At 40.9% G+C, this 18262-nt stretch overlaps 1 protein-coding gene across 1 annotated transcript in view; it reads right to left on the bottom strand.

The window, feature by feature from the left end:
* Nucleotides 1–17794, bottom strand: part of LOC145048998 (putative ripening-related protein 4) — a 37873-nt gene extending 20079 nt beyond the window's left edge. Inside the window, exon 1 of the mRNA XM_078997680.1 lies at nt 17243–17794. Coding sequence (XP_078853806.1) covers nt 17243–17794 — 552 coding nt within the window. The remainder of the gene's footprint in view (nt 1–17242) is intronic.
* Between the last annotated feature and the right edge of the window lie 468 nt (nt 17795–18262).

The raw sequence follows: 18262 nt of genomic DNA, 5'->3' as shown, positions 1-18262 counted from the left end.
CTAAAGATGAAGCTGGTGTCGCTTCAGGTACCTTTCTTGTTAACAATTTGCCTGCCCAAATTTTATTTGATTCTGGAGCCAATTACTCCTTTATATTGCATGAATTTGGTAGAAAACTAGCTTTGCCTATTGTGAGACTAGATAATGCTTTATTAGTCGAAGTTGCTAGTGGCAAGATTGTACCTGTTAGCCATCGTATGAAAAACATTTTAATTGATTTGAATGGGAATAAGTTCCACGAGGAATTATTACCTATAGAACTTAATGGTTTCAACATCGTTTTGGGAATGGATTGGCTTAGTGCCAATGATGCCGAAATTTTATGCAAGAAGAAAATAGTGAAAGTGAATTCGCCTGGAAAGGAATCGTTTATGGTGTATGGAGATAAACGCATAGTAAATTCTGGAATCATTTCCCTAATGAAAGCCAGAAAGTGTTTGACCAAGGGATGTACATCATATTTAGCATTCGTGATCGATGCTAAGAAGGAAAAGAAGGTGATGCAAAATATTCCTGTTGTGTGTGATTATCCGGAAGTATTTCCCGAAGAGCTTCCTGGATTACCGCCCGATCGACAAGTAAAATTTCGTATTGACTTGTTGCCCGAAACAACGCCAATTGCAAAAGCACCTTATCGATTAGCACCGACGGAGATGAAGGAGCTAATGATGCAACTTCAGGAGTTATTGGACAAAGGTTTCATTAGACCTAGTTCATCACCCTGGGGAGCTCCGGTGTTATTCGTAAAGAAGAAAGATGGAAGCATGAGGATGTGCATTGATTACCGAGAGCTGAATAAGGCAACAATAAAGAATAGATATCCGTTGCCAAGGATTGATGACCTATTCGATCAACTACAAGGTTCAAGTTATTTCTCAAAGATCGACTTGAGATCAGGATATCATCAGCTAAAAGTAAGAGAGCAGGATATAGAGAAGACTGCATTCAGAACCCGATATGGACACTATGAGTTTTTGGTTATGTCGTTTGGACTAACCAATGCTCCAGCAGCATTCATGGATTTAATGAACAGGGTTTGTAATCCGTTCCTTGATAAATCTGTGATAGTGTTCATTGATGACATTCTGATTTATTCAAAAAGCCAGGAGGAGCATGGCAGACACTTGCGAGAAGTGTTAGAAGTCTTGAAGAAGAAGAAGTTGTATGCTAAGTTCTCCAAATGTGATTTTTGGATTCGTGAAGTCCAATTCTTGGGTCACGTGGTCAACCAAGAAGGGATAATGGTTGATCCAGCAAAGATCGAAGCTGTGATGAAGTGGGAACAACCAAAAAGTCCCACGGATATTCAAAGCTTTTTAGGATTAGCCGGATATTACCGAAGGTTTATCCAAGGCTTTTCTTCGATTGCTAGTCCATTAACAGCTTTGACCCACAAAGGAGCTACTTATGCTTGGAGTGATAAGCATAAAGAAGCATTCGAGAAGCTAAAGAAGAAACTATGCGAGGCACCGATACTTTCTCTACCTGATGGAGTTGAAGACTTCGCTGTTTATAGTGATGCGTCTGGTGTTGGATTGGGTTGTGTTTTGACCCAAAGAGATAAGGTGATCGCGTATGCATCTCGACAGCTGAAAGAGCATGAAAAGAACTACCCGACTCATGATTTGGAGTTGGCAGCGGTAGTTTTCGCTCTGAAAATATGGAGGCATTACCTCTATGGCACGAAGTGCAAACTTTTCACTGATCATAAGAGTCTCCAATATCTCTTTAGTCAGAAAGAATTGAATATGAGGCAACGACGCTGGCTGGAACTACTTAAAGACTATGACTGTGAGATACTTTACCACCCCGGTAAAGCCAATGTTGTCGCTGATGCTCTCAGTCGGAAAGTCAATCTTGAAATGAGAAGGCCAAGAGCGTTGAGAATTGAAGTTGTCTCAACCATTTTAGAAAGTAAAAAGAAAGCTCAAGAGGAAGCTTCGGAGAAGAATGACCGAAAGGAGGAACGTTTGGGCAAAATGTTGGTGTTCGGTGTAAACAGTCACGGACTGAAGGTGTTCCAAGATCGGATTTGGATACCTAAGACAGGAGGAGTCAGAGATCTTCTGATGGAAGAAGCTCACAAGACCATGTACTCAATTCATCCCGGTAGCACTAAAATGTATAGGGACCTGAAACCCTATTATTGGTGGCCGACGATGAAGCTCTACATTGCGAAGTATGTGGCCGAGTGTGTGACTTGTGCAAGAGTCAAGGCACAACATCAGAAACCGTACGGGAGTTTAGAACCATTGCCTGTGCCTATGGGTAAGTGGGAAGACATTACTATGGATTTTGTCACTAAACTGCCCAGAACAAAGAATGGTCACGACATGATTTGGGTGGTCGTTGATCGATTCACTAAGAGTGCGCATTTCATAGCAGCCAATGAGAAATGGTCTATGGAAAAGCTTGCGAATTCTTACGTGAAGGAAATTGTGAGACTTCACGGTGTTCCGCTAACAATTGTGTCGGATCGTGATAGTCGTTTCACCTCAAGATTTTGGAAAAGTCTACAAGAGGAATTGGGTACCAAGTTGTGTTTAAGTACAGCTTACCATCCGCAGACTGATGGTCAGAGCAAACGGACAATACAAACACTTGAAGATATGTTAAGAGCGTGTACCTTGGAATTCCTAGGTAATTGGGATGAACATTTACCTTTGGTAGAATTTTCCTATAATAATAGTTTTCACTCGAGCATAAAGATGGCACCTTATCAAGCTTTGTATGGAAAGAAGTGTCGTACGCCGTCTTGTTGGCTTGAGGCTGGGGAAAAGCAGTTTATGGGGCCGGAGATAGTCCATCAAACTGCTGAAAAAGTTGAAAATAATTAGGAAGAGAATGTTAGCAGCTCAGGATCGTCAAAAGAGTTATGCTGACAAAAAGCGAAGACCGATGACTTTTGAAGTTGGAGATTCGGTTTTGCTTAAAGTCTCGCCGTGGAAGGGACTTATAAGATTTGGAAAAAGGGGAAAGTTAAGTCCAAGGTTTATTGGACCGTTTAAAGTTTTTCAGAGGATTGGGAACCAAGCTTACAAGCTCGAACTACCAGAAGAACTGAATGGAATTCATAACACTTTCCATGTCTGTTATTTGAGGAAGTTCACGGGAGAAGTTCCCGACATAATTCCACTTTCAGAGATGAGGATCGATGAGAACAAAAGGTTGATTGAGGAACCGGAGGCAATTGTTGACCGAAAGACTAAGAAATTGCGATGTAAGATGGTGGAGTTAGTGCTTGTCCGATGGAAACACACGAATGGGCCAAATCTCACCTGGGAGACGGAGAGTGACATGATGAGTCGCTATCCGCATTTGTTTGCTGGTGTGTGATTTCGGGGACGGAATCATTCTAAGGTGGAGAGAATTGTAACGCCCGTGTTTCTGGGCTTGCCATTTTTAGCAATCTAATAGTCTAGGTTAACCTTTGTAACTAAATTTTAAATAATAAAAATGTATTATTTGTGAATTATGTGATTTATGTGTGTATTTTCTTAATTTTTATAATTTAATGAATTAAGAATAAAATAAGCGTCAAAATTAAAGTGTGAGATAAGCCCGACATCTTTGCATAAAGTTGTAGTGGTTTAAACAAGGATTCCGGAGATATAAGGAATGCCAAAATCCGAGTTATAACGAAGAAGCTATGACCTGTCGAAGTTTCGAGACAGAACCGGCACGACGCCGAGTGACGTAAAATATGAATTTAAGATAGAGCGATATTTAGCCTTAGCGATCTAAACGAAAGTCGTAGATTTCGTTAAACCGAGAGCGTGCATAAAAGGAACGCCCAAATCTGACTTCGTATGAGGAAGTTATGATTTTCTGAAGTTTCAACGTGGCAGTATGCAGCCCGAATACTCGATTTGAGATTGAGCGGTTTTTAGCCGAAACAATCTAAATGAGAATCGAAGATCTCGTTGTTAGTAGCAAAACGATGAAAAGTTAGGCGAAAACGGACGTCAGACAAAGAAGTTATGAATTTATAACGAAGTTTTTCTGTCCCGGCCTTCTAAAAATAAATAATAAAAATAAAAGTCAAAATTATCCGACGGAGTCTAAATGAAAGTTGTAGAGTATGGTCTGACCTTCGCGTGGATATAAAGAACGTCGAAAACGGAGCTCGTATGCGAAAGTTACGCAATTTAGAAGTTCGACAAGTCAATTACGCCCAGCGTACTCAGCCGGATGCAACTTGTCTGACCGATACTCGAGTGCCACCAGTCGACGCACGCAGTGACGTCAAAGTACGCCCTGCGTAATTTGAGATTACGCCCCGCGTAATCCCAGGCCCTCAGCCTATAAATAGAACTCGAATTCAGCCATTTTCTCTTGTTCAAACTCTTCCCTCTCTCTAAGTTTTGCCTCGATTTGCGTGCCAATCATACCCCGAAGCCCCGGTAATATTCCCGAGCCCCGAAGTAAGATCCGAAGCCCCGAGGATCCCGAAGAGCGTTATTCCCAAGCCGAAACGCTGCCCGCAAGGAGCCCGATTTTGTGAAGATCTTCCATATCTACGGAGAAACACCTCTTCTGCAAGCCGTAGTACTGCCCGATCATCTTCTGATCAAGTGAGTGTGTAGTTATTTTCATTCCAACGCAATATTATGAAGTATTTCTTATAAAATACGTGTTATGTGTATATATTTGGTTGTTATACGTGTGAGTGTATATTCACTCTCTTCTATCTTATAGATCTGATGTATTCTCTATGAAATATGTGTTATGTGTGTATGCCTCATCTGTTATGTGGAATATGTATTGCTTAAAGCATGTTATACAGGTTTTTAAACAATGTATAAAAATGTATATTTTTATCTATTAATATGTTGGGTAGAACATGGGTAGGTAATTGGTGTGTAATAAACAGATGAGAGGCCTCGGTGTTATTGGTATTATTCTAGTCATTCAGCAGAGTATGGATGACGACCACGGACTATTCTAGACTGTCCTGTGGAACACTAGCAGGCTCATTACCTGTAGGTGTTGTGAACGACGTGTTCACCGGTGTACTCTATCCCCCACATGGTTGCCTATAGGATACTTATTGTTGAGGAAGCCCCTCTGCAGTAATGTCCATCCCGATGAAAAATCCTGAAATAGGTTCCTTATAATAGACGTTATTTTTAGGAACGTAAGGTGAGGATAATGGGAATGGGTAATCGGGTTTATTGTTGATTGTTGAAATTAAATATAATTATTGTGGGTTGAAAACCCTATATGCTCACCAGGCTCCCACGCCTGACCCACTAAGTTGATTTATTTTACAGGAAGTGGCGCAAGAGCTTAAGATGGGCGAACATCAAGTTGTTTTGTTTACAAGTCTGTATATGTATATATTTGTTGAATGACTTGTAATGCTATCGTTTATGCTTTATGATCTGTATCGGAACATGACATTCCGACTTTTGATTTTGAAATGAAATTATATTTCTTTATGAAATGTTTTGATAAATATCTATTTTATCATGTTTTGTTTTTGGGAACAAATTCCGCATCTCTTTTAAAATTAAAAGGATTTACTCTGAAAATTATTTTAAAAAGCATAAATGAAATCGGTCTTTTCTGGCCGAGATTTTGGGGATGTCACACCTATCATTTTTGTCAAAAAAAGGATGGTTCACACTGGATGTGCATTGACTACCGGGAGTTGAACAAATTGACAGTCAAGAACCGTTACCCGTTGCCGAGGATTGACGATTTGTTCGATCAGTTGCAGGGAGCATCTTGGTTTTCCACGATCGACTTGAGGTCTGGATATCATCAGGTGAGGGTGCAAGATGAGGATATTCAGAAGACAACATTTAGGACTCGTTGCGGGCATTACGAGTTCGTAGTGATGCCTTTCGGGATCACCAACGCACCAGCGGTGTTCATGGACCTCATGAACAGGGTGTGCAGACCGATGTTGGATCGCTCGGTAATCGTATTCATTGACGACATTTTGGTGTATTCGAGATCTAGAGAGCAGCATGAGGAGCATCTGAGGGAGATCCTAGGGGTTTTGAGATAGGAGAGGTTTTATGCCAAGTTCTCCAAGTGTGATTTGTGGTTACGAGAGGTCCAGTTCCTGGGACATATCGTTAACCAGAAAGGGATATTGGTCGACCCGCTAAAATTGAGGCGGTGATGAGTTGGGAGGTGCCGAGGTCGCCCACGGAGATTAGGAGTTTTCTAGGGCTGGTAGGCTATTATCGGAGATTCATCAGGGATTTCTCCAAGATTGTCGTGCCACTCACCAAGTTGACCCGGAAGGGTGTAGTTTTTGCTTGGGGTCCAGAACAGGAGGCCTCCTTCGAGACACTTCGCCAGAGATTATGCGAAGCCCCGCTGTTAGCCCTTTCGGATGGAATGGAGGATTTTGTGTTATATTGTGACGCGTCGATATCAGGATTGAGAGTCGTACTTATGTAGAGGGGTCATGTGATAGCGTATGCATCGAGGTAGCTGAAGCCTCATGAGGCGAGGTATCCTACCCATGATTTGGAGTTGGGGGCAGTGGTGTTCGCCCTCAAGATCTGGCGTCACTATGTATATGGGGTCCGGTGTACCATATACACGGATCACAAGAGCCTGAAGTACTTGATGGATCAGCCCAACCTGAATATGAGACAGAGAAGATGGCTGGATGTGGTAAAGGATTATGATTGCAAGATCCTGCACCACTTGGGAAAAGCCAACGTAGTGGCCGATGCCTTGAGTCGTAGGGCGGAGAGTGTTCCGATGCGTGACATTTGTATGAGGATGACGGTGATGACTCCGGTGTTGGACACCATTCGAGGAGCTCAGGCCAAAGTCGTTAGGCCAGAAAACCAGAAGAGAGAGCGGGTTGTCGGGCAAGTATCAGAGTTCATCACTAATGGTCGGGGGCTTATGACGTTTCAGGGTCGGATCTGGGTACCGCATGTGGGTGGAACGCGTACCATTTTGATGGAAGAGGCTCATCGATCGAAGTTCTCGATCCATCCTGGGGCCACTAAGATGTATTTGGACATGAAAAGGGAGTATCGGTCCTATGCCTCGCACAAACTAGGCCTACTCCGCGAACTCAGTAACGTAAATTATACTCTTAGCGTCTCGATCATGAAACCATACCTTTCCGTTAGGACTCTTGTAAGTCCACTCGTCGAGATCCTCGCCTTCGTATTAGAACCGTAGTGACCCTCGACTGAGAGGTCAAGCGGACGAAGCAACGCCATTGCCAGTTAGTGAAGGTTCGTTGGGATTCCAACCGAGAACCCGATTTCACTTAGGAACGCTAGAACCAATCGATTAGGAAGTTTACTCCTCAAGACTCGATCATTCGTACATACTTCCTTGCCTAAATTCTAATTTCGGGACGAAATTCCCTTCAACAGGGGGATGATGTGACAACCCGAAATTTTCATTCTGAACAAACCATATCAAGCCAATAGAAGTAGGGGAGTGGATGCACTAGGGTTTTGTGCAACACTGTTATTCCAATACTCTAGGACATTAGAGTTCGTTTCAGGAATAAAAATATTTTCTGCCAAAAATATCTCAGGACTATAAATGGAATTCTAAACCAAATAGTTCATTAGTTACATTTCCAATTAGAGAAAAGCCAAAATTCTCTCTCACAGATCTTCGGGTTTTTATCCCAAATTGTGAGTACTTCGATCTAATTATGTTATATGGCTTAGATTGTCTTTAGAAACATCAATTACATATCAAATCTGTGAGATACGGGAGTTTACCGCCCAAGAACTTACTTGGAGAGTAAACTCCATTTTAAGGTCCTAAGGTGTCCCAAAGTCCCTCAAAGCCATGGCACTCGAACTAGAACCCACCATTGCATGTTTAGGACACCAAAACAATTAAGATTCAAGGGGGGGGGGGGAAAGAGAGTTCACGGCCAAGGAGGTTCTTGGGCCGTGAACTCCATGTTTTTGTGCCAAAATGCCCTAAAAGCCCTTCTTAAGCCAAGGTACTAATTTGGACAAGTACCCTAATTGGTTTATAGCCTAGAAATCATAAGGAAACACAAGGAAAAAGGAGTTTACGGCCAAGACAAGTTCTTGGGCAGTAAACCCCTATAAATGGGGCAAATGACACCCTAACTCCTTCCTTATGCCTAGAAACCAGCTTGGATGATATCCTTGAAATGTTAAGGAGCTAAAGCAACCAAGAAACCATGTTCCCATAGAGTTTATGTTCGTAAGCTCATAAGGATTGGTCCTTAGGCCGAAAACTCTATAAAGGGGTGATATTGTGCCCCTAATGCTTCCACATGGCTAGAACTTATCATAGAACAAATCACCAATGAGTTAGGAACCTCAAAACAACATAAACATTCCCCCAAAGGAGATTACGGCCGTAATCTCCATGGGATATGGTCCCAGGGCCGTAAACTTCTCAAAGGAGTTAATAGGAAGCCCAAACACTTGATTTAGCCTTGAAACAATTCACCAAACTAGTTGTATAAATGATAGGCTTCATTTAGAGACTTTGTTGTGAGTTTACGGCCAGGAGTTTACTCCCTTGGGCCGTAAAATCCAAAGCACATGGTCATTTGACCATAAACTCCCATTAGAGGCTTTGCACTCCTTGGTTGCAACCCATTAGCCTCCTAGCACTTGACCAAAAGTGTTTTCCCCGCATTAAAATGTTTATACTTGTATAATTAGTGTTTTAATCACTAATTATTTATATACATATGTCTTCATATGTAATTAGGATCATTGGGTGTGTCTAAAGTCTTCACTTGACACCAAGCACTTGTCCGATCCTTCCTTACGATAACAGTCCATTCAATTCCAGTCACTTACTACAGGTGAGTTCATACCCCTTAATCAATGTTTTAACAGTTTTTAAATGTTTTATGGCGGGGGGGGGGGGGGGGGATACAGGTAAAATCATGCTAGTTATTATATCAATCACATGTGATTAATAAGTAGAATTATGCTAGTTATTACATCAATCACATGTGATTAATATGCAACATTCAAATGATTTACTACACATTAGCCGTTTTACCAAACAGTTTCCTTCAAATGATTTTTATAAACATTTTATATGTTTTAAACTCTTTATTACACTATACATTTTACTCTGTATATTACATTTCAAACTTATTTACAATTGTGTTTCAAACAAATGTTTCTTTATACTAAACTGTTTTATCAAACCCATGCCTTCAAATTGTTTTATAGATTGACATCAAGTCGATCTTTTCTTAAGATAATAATTATGTTTCAAATGTTTTACAAAACTTATTTATGCTTTTATATTATAAATTGCATGCCTCTATACGTATAGTTATATAAGAAATGTTTAAAAGACTTAGGAAGGCTATCCACCCTATTTCCTTTTCGCGCTTGAGATGTGGTCTGGTGGGATATCGGGTACTCGTCCGAAGGTCGTTTAAATATTAGTTATATATCACGTTTACATGTATAGTCATAAAAGGTCCTTCCAGTTCATCCCATACCCTTGGGTAGCAAGGGTATACATCCATGTCCATACGTACCAGTTAGATTACTAGTAAACTACCATAGGGGTAGTTTAAGAAGATACTATAACTATTACTAGAACACAATATCATACTATGAGTCAGTTCATTCATGAGTCAATACTTACTACTATGAGAACATATACAACTATACTAGAGAAGAACATATACAACTATACTAGAGAGGAACATATACAACTATACTAGAGAAGAACATATACAACTATACTAGAGAAGAACATATACAACTATACTAGAGAAGAACATATACAACAATACTAGAACAAGTAACATTACATTACATATACATGAATACGTTAACAACTGTGATCCACTATATCGGAGCATGCCTTAAATGTCATGGCCCGAGTTGTAGCCAGAATTCTCTTGGAGGGAGAGCATGAGTTTGCGTATAGATCTATACTGGATTGACTATCTTATACCTTGCTGCTAGCTACAGCCGGACCTGCAGGTCTGCGGGTGCCAAACGTCATTCCGTTTTACGACCATTCGTATGTCGTTGTTACCAGTCAATAGTATGGTGAAATTAATCACATGATGCCTTAATATAAATCCGGTTTAAGGTAGTTAGTACAGCAGTAGTTCCTATAATACAACACTACAGTACTACATTTATTTTCCCTTTACATATATTTGGTGATCTTTTCACTTAAACATTTAATGTAAAAACTATATTTTGATAATGATAGTTACACTTGGGAAAATTACACACTTTTACAAGAAACGAACATTGAGAACAGTTAAGTCTTGGTAGAAGTCTCCTTTTGTTACTAGTAGTAATCATAGGGATTTCTGGGGTTTTTCAAATGTTTACAGTCGTTTTACAAACATTTTCATACTTACAGTTCATTTACATTTTCAATACTTAATATTCGTATACATACAAATACTTACATTTCAAATACATACAAGTATTTACATACAAATTAAGACACTAAAATACTTATGATCTCACTAGCTTTAAAGCTGATACTCGCTTTCAAAATTACTTGTATCCTCAGGTCATCATAGACAGGTACTGATGCAAGGAGAAAGGAAGATGGAGCTTGTTCAAGACCCATCTTTCATTTTGATTCATGCTTTAGTGTTTATCAAAATTTGACAGAACACACTTGTATAATAATTATAGTATTAATGCAATGGATGATGTTGTTGCTTGTTTACTACTTTACATTGTTGTGATATTGTACATGACGTCCTCCGCCCCAGAACGTTTCCGCCGTTCCTGGTTTTGGGGTTTGACAGAAGAGTTATGCTGATAGGCGACGATCAGAGCTCGAATTTCAGGTCGGTGATTTGGTGCTTCTGAAGGTATCTCCTTGGAAACGAGTGATCCGATTCAGAAAGAGGGACAAGCTGGGACCCCGGTATATTGGGCCATTTAAAGTGATCGCGAGGGTGGGCAGGGTAGCGTATCGCTTGGAGCTACATGCAGAGTTGGGTCAGATTCATGACACTTTCCACGTATCGCAGTTGTGGAAGTGTATAGCAGATGAGTCGGCAGTGGTTCCATTGGAGGACATTCAGGTGGATGTGAGCCTGAATTATGCTGAGAGACCGATGGCGATTAGGGATCGGAAGATCAAGGTTTTGAGGAGCAAGGAAGTGCCTCTGGTTTTGGTTCAGTGGAAACATCGGAAGGGGTCCGAGCTGACTTGGGAGCCGGAGCGTGAGATGCGTGAGCAGCATCTGGAGTTATTTCCAGAGTGAGACTTCGAGGGCGAAGTCCGATTCTAGTGGGGGAGAATTGTAACAGCCGGGTTTCCAGGTATATTATTTTAATTGTTTATTTTGAATTATGAGAAGGAACTCGGCGAGTTGATGCATAGACTCGCCGAGTAGGGTCATGATTGTTCATCCGGATCCACTTTGGACTCGGCGAGTCCACGCTGTTTAATGAAACCCTAAATTCCCCAGGTTTGGAGCCTATTTAAGGGCACTTATAGCCTCTCATTGCGGCTACCAATCCCTTGAGAGAACCCTAAGTGAGCCAAATCTTTGTGAGGAAGAAGAAGTTACTTTTGATCCTTGTACCTTTGGTTTGGCAAGAAGGAGGTGCACAAGAGCAAAAGGGAGGTGCGATTCTAGCAGTTCCGGAGATTCAGAGACTTCATTTTGAGGTAATAGTTCAAACCTCCTTAAGTTTTGGTGTTGATCATTAGAGTTAGGGTTTTCTAACCCCTTTGGAGAGTGATTATGTGAAGCAAATGGTCCCTCTTCATGTTTGTGCCTTGGATCTGGACTCAAAGAGGTCCAGAGACCTTAACCCTTGGAGCTTTATGAATTAGTTTGGGGTTGTTGGACTTAGGTTGCCATTTTTGGGACTAAATCTCCTTTTGATGCCTTGTTGTGTTATATAAGCATCAAGTTTCGAGCTTTACATGACATTCATGCTTGGGAAGGCCAGATCTTTGATTTAGGGAAACAGTTATGAGCTCAGGAGGCCAGTAGAGGTTGTGCATGGCATGAACTCGCTGAGTTGTTCTTGAGACTCGACGAGTAGGGTTAGGGTTTCACGTAAATTGCTCAGTGAGTAGACTTGCTGAGTTGGGGTGACTCAGTGAGTCAGAAGGGAGCTTGAGGACTGGAGTTCAAGGCGGTGCTCGCCGAGTTGTTCTTGAGACTCGGCAAGTTGAGTCGTGGTGGCCCCGCGATTCATGCCGAGTATGACTTGTCAAGCATAGGGAGGGGCTCGGCGTGCCAAGCGGGACAAAGTGTTAAAGAACATGTGTGAACTCGCCGAGTCACCAGGGTGCACTCGGCGAGTAGGGTCAAAGTGTGGCCGTTGACTTTTAGGGTTTGGTCAACAGAGTACTTGTGTCGAGAGGGGGGTAAAATAGCCTTTTTCCCTCCTGAGGGTGCTAATGGCAGGTTGAGTCTAGTCTCGAGAGTTATATTTATAAGAGTATTTACTTTATGTGAATAGGCGAAGACTAGGCAATATTTCTACCAAGTCAGAGATTTACCGAGACGCTTGAGGTGAGTCTTCTCACTATACTTTACCTAGTGAGGTAACAAAGTTATGTGATAGAGTATTTTAGAGTTATATGCCAGTGTAATTGCATGTTTTTTATGTATATGATTTATTGTGATAGGTGCTATGTATGATTAAGAGTCACAGAGTTAGGACCATCGGGTCCACAGAGTTAGGACTTTCGGGTCCACAGAGTTAGGGCTAGAGGGCCTATAGAGAGTTGGGACTGGAGGGCCCCAATGAGACACATAGACCTGAGGGTCAACAGAGTTACAGACTCGAGTGGCTATTATGTGTTAGAGTGGTATTTTGGGGGACTCACTAAGCATTTATGCTTGCAATGTTATGTGTTATGTGTTTCAGGTACCAGTGATGATCGCGGGAAGGCACCGGCACGATTCGTACACACGCATACCGGAGTTTATATATATTTTGATCTTGGGTTTTGTATTGATACAATGTTTTGTTCATGATTTCAAATGATACTTTATGGGTTACAAAAGTGAAAAATTATTCAAATTTTTACGGTGTTACAGTTCCCCCAGGGACTGTGCCCCGGTAGCGGGCTACGTCGGTCAACTTAGATCAGCTGATAGATCTGAGATGGCCCTCTATAGCTGGAGAGAACCATCTTGGTGCTGGTCGTGGTGTATGGTGGCTGATGGCGGTGGGTGGCGGTTGAACCACCCGACCGAAGTATAATGTGGTGGCTGAACCATGGGGAAGAGTCCAGGGAAAAAATCCTAGGGAAAGGTCCAATCCCCGGTCCTCCTTCATGGAGGAGGCACTATTCTATTTATAGGGGACAACTTGGTTAAAGAGAATTAGGTCAGGCCTTGGGCCAACCCATTTCAGGCCCAACTAGCGAGGAGCTGGGCAAGGCCGCCCGGAGGTAGTGGGCGGGGCTGGCGGGCGCACACTAGGAAAGGCTGGCAAGGGGCGCCAAGCAAGGCAGCACCAGGCCGGGCCGAGAGGAGGGTCCCCTGCAAGGCTAGCAAGGGAGCGCCAGGCCAAGCTGGCACGCTATAGTAGTCTAGGCCATGCTAATGGACCATATATCATCAGTCATCAAACCATTGACCATCTGAATTCTCCCAATGACAAAAGGCAACCAATAAAAATCTCTCTCTCTCTCTCTATATATATATATATATATATATATATATATATATATATATATATATATGCATGCCACCTAAATTTTGTAGTTGCTGACATGTAAAAATCTAAAAATATTTAAAAAAATAAAAGGGCAATTAGATTTACGTAATTTATCTTGAAAAATCTTTAAAAAATCACAATGCCACCTAGATTCTAGTAGATAGTGACATACAAAATAAATTTGTGACTGTTTGAATGATTATTATTATTATTATTATTATTATTATTATTATTATTATTTTAAATTGTTTCTAATTTGTGTCTGTATTAAATTGTACAAATATTCCAAGTTAAACGCTATTGATCAAATCTCCACCCCCCCCCCCCCCCCCCCCGCGCCAAAAAAAAAACTCCACCCATCGTCTCCTAGAAACTTCTGATTTTATCAATCGGTCACTCACACCAGTGAAGCATTACCGTGCCTCAATTTTTCTTAACTTATCTCTCTCAATCGCTCTCACCACCGAAGAACTGCCATCTCTTGATTTTTCTTATCAGGTAAATCCCCCGCTGTAACACCCTATTCTAAAACATTCATTTATGGATTTCAGGAGTCAAGGCTAGGGGTGTTTTGGTCATTTATGGGCTTTGAGTTTTATTTGAGAAGTTTGGACCGAGGAGTGTTGCTAGAAGCGTAGGGCTTCTCGACACCTTTTTGTAGATATAAAATTCGTCGGAAACGGACTTAGAATGAAGGAATTATAGCACTTTGAAGTTATTGACATTAATGGTCCCTTAATGAAAAAGTTGGCAAAAAGGACCATGCATGTAAGGGGGAAGGTGCGTGGGTACGCCCAACGTATAAGGGAGAAAGGATTGCGGGTGCTTAAGGCATACGCCCAATGTACAGGAAGTACGCCCAGTGTCCATAAACCCTAATTTTAGGGCCAAGCCACTATATAAAGAACATAACACCCAAGTTAACAGCCTCCATCTCATTTTCATACAAACACTACGAAACCCTAAACCTCTCTTGGGTATTCTTGAAACCTTGGGGGTCATTAGAGAGCATTTTGGGTATTGTAAAGCCATTTCCAAGCAAGTGAAGAGATTAGCAAGGTGGTGGATTGAAGGGGAAGCAGTAGATCCAAGTTTGTGGTTCCATTTCAGACCATTTTGAGGTATAGAGTTTGAAAGTTTACTTAAGTATGCTTAGATCTATGCTAATGGGAGATTTGAGCCTTTTTGGTTCCAAGATTTGACCTTTATGTCACAACTCGCCTTATAGGTCCATGGTTGCCACCCTTAGTGTCATATGAGTCCCATAAGCAGTAAAGTTTCAACCTTTAGGACTCATTTGTGTCCATGCATGAGATCTAGCCCTTGGAATGAAAGCATGTTGTCACCTTTCGAGTTTGGGCTTGTTTGGTGGGTTGCAAGTCACCAAGTTAGTGACTTTATAGTTTAAGACATCAGTAAGGACCTGGATCTGAGTTGGTAGCCTCTGGAGTGGTGTATTAAGCACTTAATGGAAAAGTGTCTTAACAGGAGGATTACGTTGAGCGTACGTGCAGCTACGCCTAACGTACTCACTAGAAGGCCAGTACGCTTAGCATACATTAGAGTACGCCCAACATACTCAGCAGAGTTGGGCTTTGTGCATATTAGGCCTCGGTGTGGACTGTGTCTTAGATTTTGGGCCATTGGGCCATAGTGGGCCATCATGAGTCAGGTTATTTTGGGCTAAGGATATGCTTAGGCTTACGATAAGGCCCAGTAAAGGGATTGGGCCCAATTTAGCAAATTGGGCCACTAATGGACTTGGGGAGTTTGTTTAGTGTTGGGCCTTAGTTATGGACCAGGTTGGCCCAGGGGTAGAATGCCCATTCTACCCTATGATGGATTATTGGATTTGACTACGTGTATTATGGTATTGATAGTTCGGGGAGCTAGAGGAGAAGCAGTGAGGGGGTTGTCACATAGCAGCCAGAGGGATATCAGCAAGGGTTCATTAGTGCAAGGTGAGTCTCCCCACTGTTTATATGGGTCTACAACCATAATGCTGACCCATTTTGTTTATGTATGATTGGAAAACCCGGGGGTTAGCCCTAGGCATTATGCATGAAAGACCAGGAGATGGCTCCTGGCACACAATATGTTATTATGTATGGTAGGAAGACATGGGGGTTAACCCTAGGCAATATGTATGAAAGACCAGGAGGTGGCTCCTGGCGCACTATATGCTATTACATATGAAAGACCAGGAGGTGGATCCTAACATCCTATATGCTAAGTAGCCTAGTAGAGTAGTATGTATAGTTGTCTTTGTGATGCTTGCATGGAAGACCAGGGGGTGGCCCTTGGCACTTGTCTGTAAGACCCAGGGGGTGGCCCCAGGCTTGAACAGGAAGACCACGTGCGGCCCACGACATAATGGCAAGACTATGTTTGGCACATAGCACCTTAACAAGACTATGCTTTGCACATAGCACCTTACTTGATTACATATATGTTTGTTATGTATGGCATGTATGGATCAGTCGATATGCATGGTATGTGGTATTTGGGGAACTCACTAAGCTTCGTACTTACGATTTTCAGTTTTGGTTTGAGGTACTTCGTTTTCAAAAGAAATGAGTCAGCTCGATCGCAGCGCATCACACTATGTTTTCCGCACCGGAGATCTTTGGGATGATACTCTAATATGGTTTTATGATGACATGTTTTGATTATTGACGTACTGGTTTTGGCATGATATGTTATTATGGATGTTTCTTATACTGTTGATTTTATAATAACTCATTTAAAAATGAAAATTTTGGCCTTGAATTTTGGGATGTTACACCCGCCTTGTTTTTCAATTTGTTCACTACTTTTATAGCGTTCTTTGCTCTATTACATGTAATTCTGTAATATGAACGATTAAGAGCCTGAACTATAGACAGTAAAATTGAATCCCAGTAAAAGAAAGCCGTGAATTTTTGTATTTGATTATCTTCTTCCATTCAAAAGAAATCCTCTCACTTCTGGTAGTGGAGAGTTCCTTTTGAAATTTCAAATATTAGTAAGAATCATATATATACTAAAAACTAATTATTAAATCAATTAAATATGAATTTCTGAACGGCAATCTAAAAGCCACAATGTCAATTTGAATTTGAAGAATAAAATGTTTAAATTTTCAAGATCAAGAGATGAAACTAACTCTACTGTCAAATTGAACAACTTTATTAGCACTATAAAATTGAATCCCTTAAATTCCAAACCTCAAATTTCAGTTTATTTGTCAAAACTAAAATCAATACTACACAAACCACAAACCAAACTGCTTCTTATTTTTGTGATTACCTTTTTGTTGTAGTTTTAACCATTAAACAAAATTATAATTAAGGATAGTTTTGTTAAAATTTAGCCATATTGATAGAACAAGAAAAGTGAAATAAGAAAAAGAAACACATAGTCATGGATTTATCGATTTTCCCAAGAGGAAAATAACGCAAAGCCTGTGCTTCAGACATCTAGCAAGAAACAAGTAGTTGAACAGTAATTTGAAATAAAAAGTCTTGATTTGATTATTGTGTTTATTGTCTAGGCTCTCTGAAGGTTTATAAATTTATTCATAAACTCATAAACTCAAGCGACCTGATCTCATCATCGATTTGGCATCAAGCATCTGACCAGGTAACTTTGGCCTCACCCCAGTCACTCTTAGGCACCCCAAGGGCCTTCCAAACAGCTTTAGATGCATCCACGATGTTATTAGGACATGGTGGTTGGTATCCATGCTCAGCATCACACCCTACAGTGGAGTCACACTCATCGACCACCTTAGCCTTTACACTCTTACCATTATAGTGTATATTGATAAACTTAGAACACCTTTTTCTGTTATTATACCACCCAGTGGACAATGCAACAATTAGCGTATTATCTGAGTGATACTTACCATCACATGCAGATGGTCCTCCACCATCCCCTCCTTTTTGAAAACTGTTTATCGTTAGTGTGGCTGTTGTATGTTTAGTGACAACGGGTGAGCATTTGTACGTGTTGTATAACTTGCCTTCTTTGCAACAATCTGGATCGTTCACACATGTCCCATGGGGGGGTTTTTTACCTCTCAACTTTCCACTCGCCTTGCAAGACTGACCATCAACGCAAGATATAAACAAGGTAATGAATATTGAAAAGAGAATGAGAATCGTAACTCTTGATACCTTCATTCTATATTTGTATGTTGATGGCATGTTTGGTGTGAAGAAATTGTGTTCAAGGAAGCTAAATATATATATCAATGGAGTTTTGTCGTGTGCTGGAATTGTTTTTAGGGATTTTATGCATGTTCGGTTGAAATTACTATGTCAATGTAACAACTAGAGCTTTGTGACTATTTGTTTGTATCCTTCAAACAAAATCTTAGTTAAAACAATGTGTTTTAAGCGGAGAAGTTATAAACTTGATTCAGGGATCTATGTTGGCTTGAGTTTATTTTTGTAAGTTTCTTGTTTTACAAATTTAATAGAATATTTGACTTGCTTGAAATTTTGTTTGTATCATAGGAACAAAATGTCTCAATCAAAGAAATTGTTTTCAAGACAGAAATTTCGTCTTTGGATCTTATCTTATTTGAATTATTTATAAAAGTCTAGAGCTACATTGTTATTTTCAATTAATTGTCGATAAACCCATAG

This window comes from Lactuca saligna, chromosome 5, assembly GCF_052625555.1.
Source record: "Lactuca saligna cultivar CGN05327 chromosome 5, ASM5262555v1, whole genome shotgun sequence".
Taxonomy (NCBI): domain Eukaryota; kingdom Viridiplantae; phylum Streptophyta; class Magnoliopsida; order Asterales; family Asteraceae; genus Lactuca; species Lactuca saligna.
The sequence above is the reverse complement of the archived record's forward strand: the minus strand, read 5'-3'. Positions and strand labels throughout refer to the sequence as shown.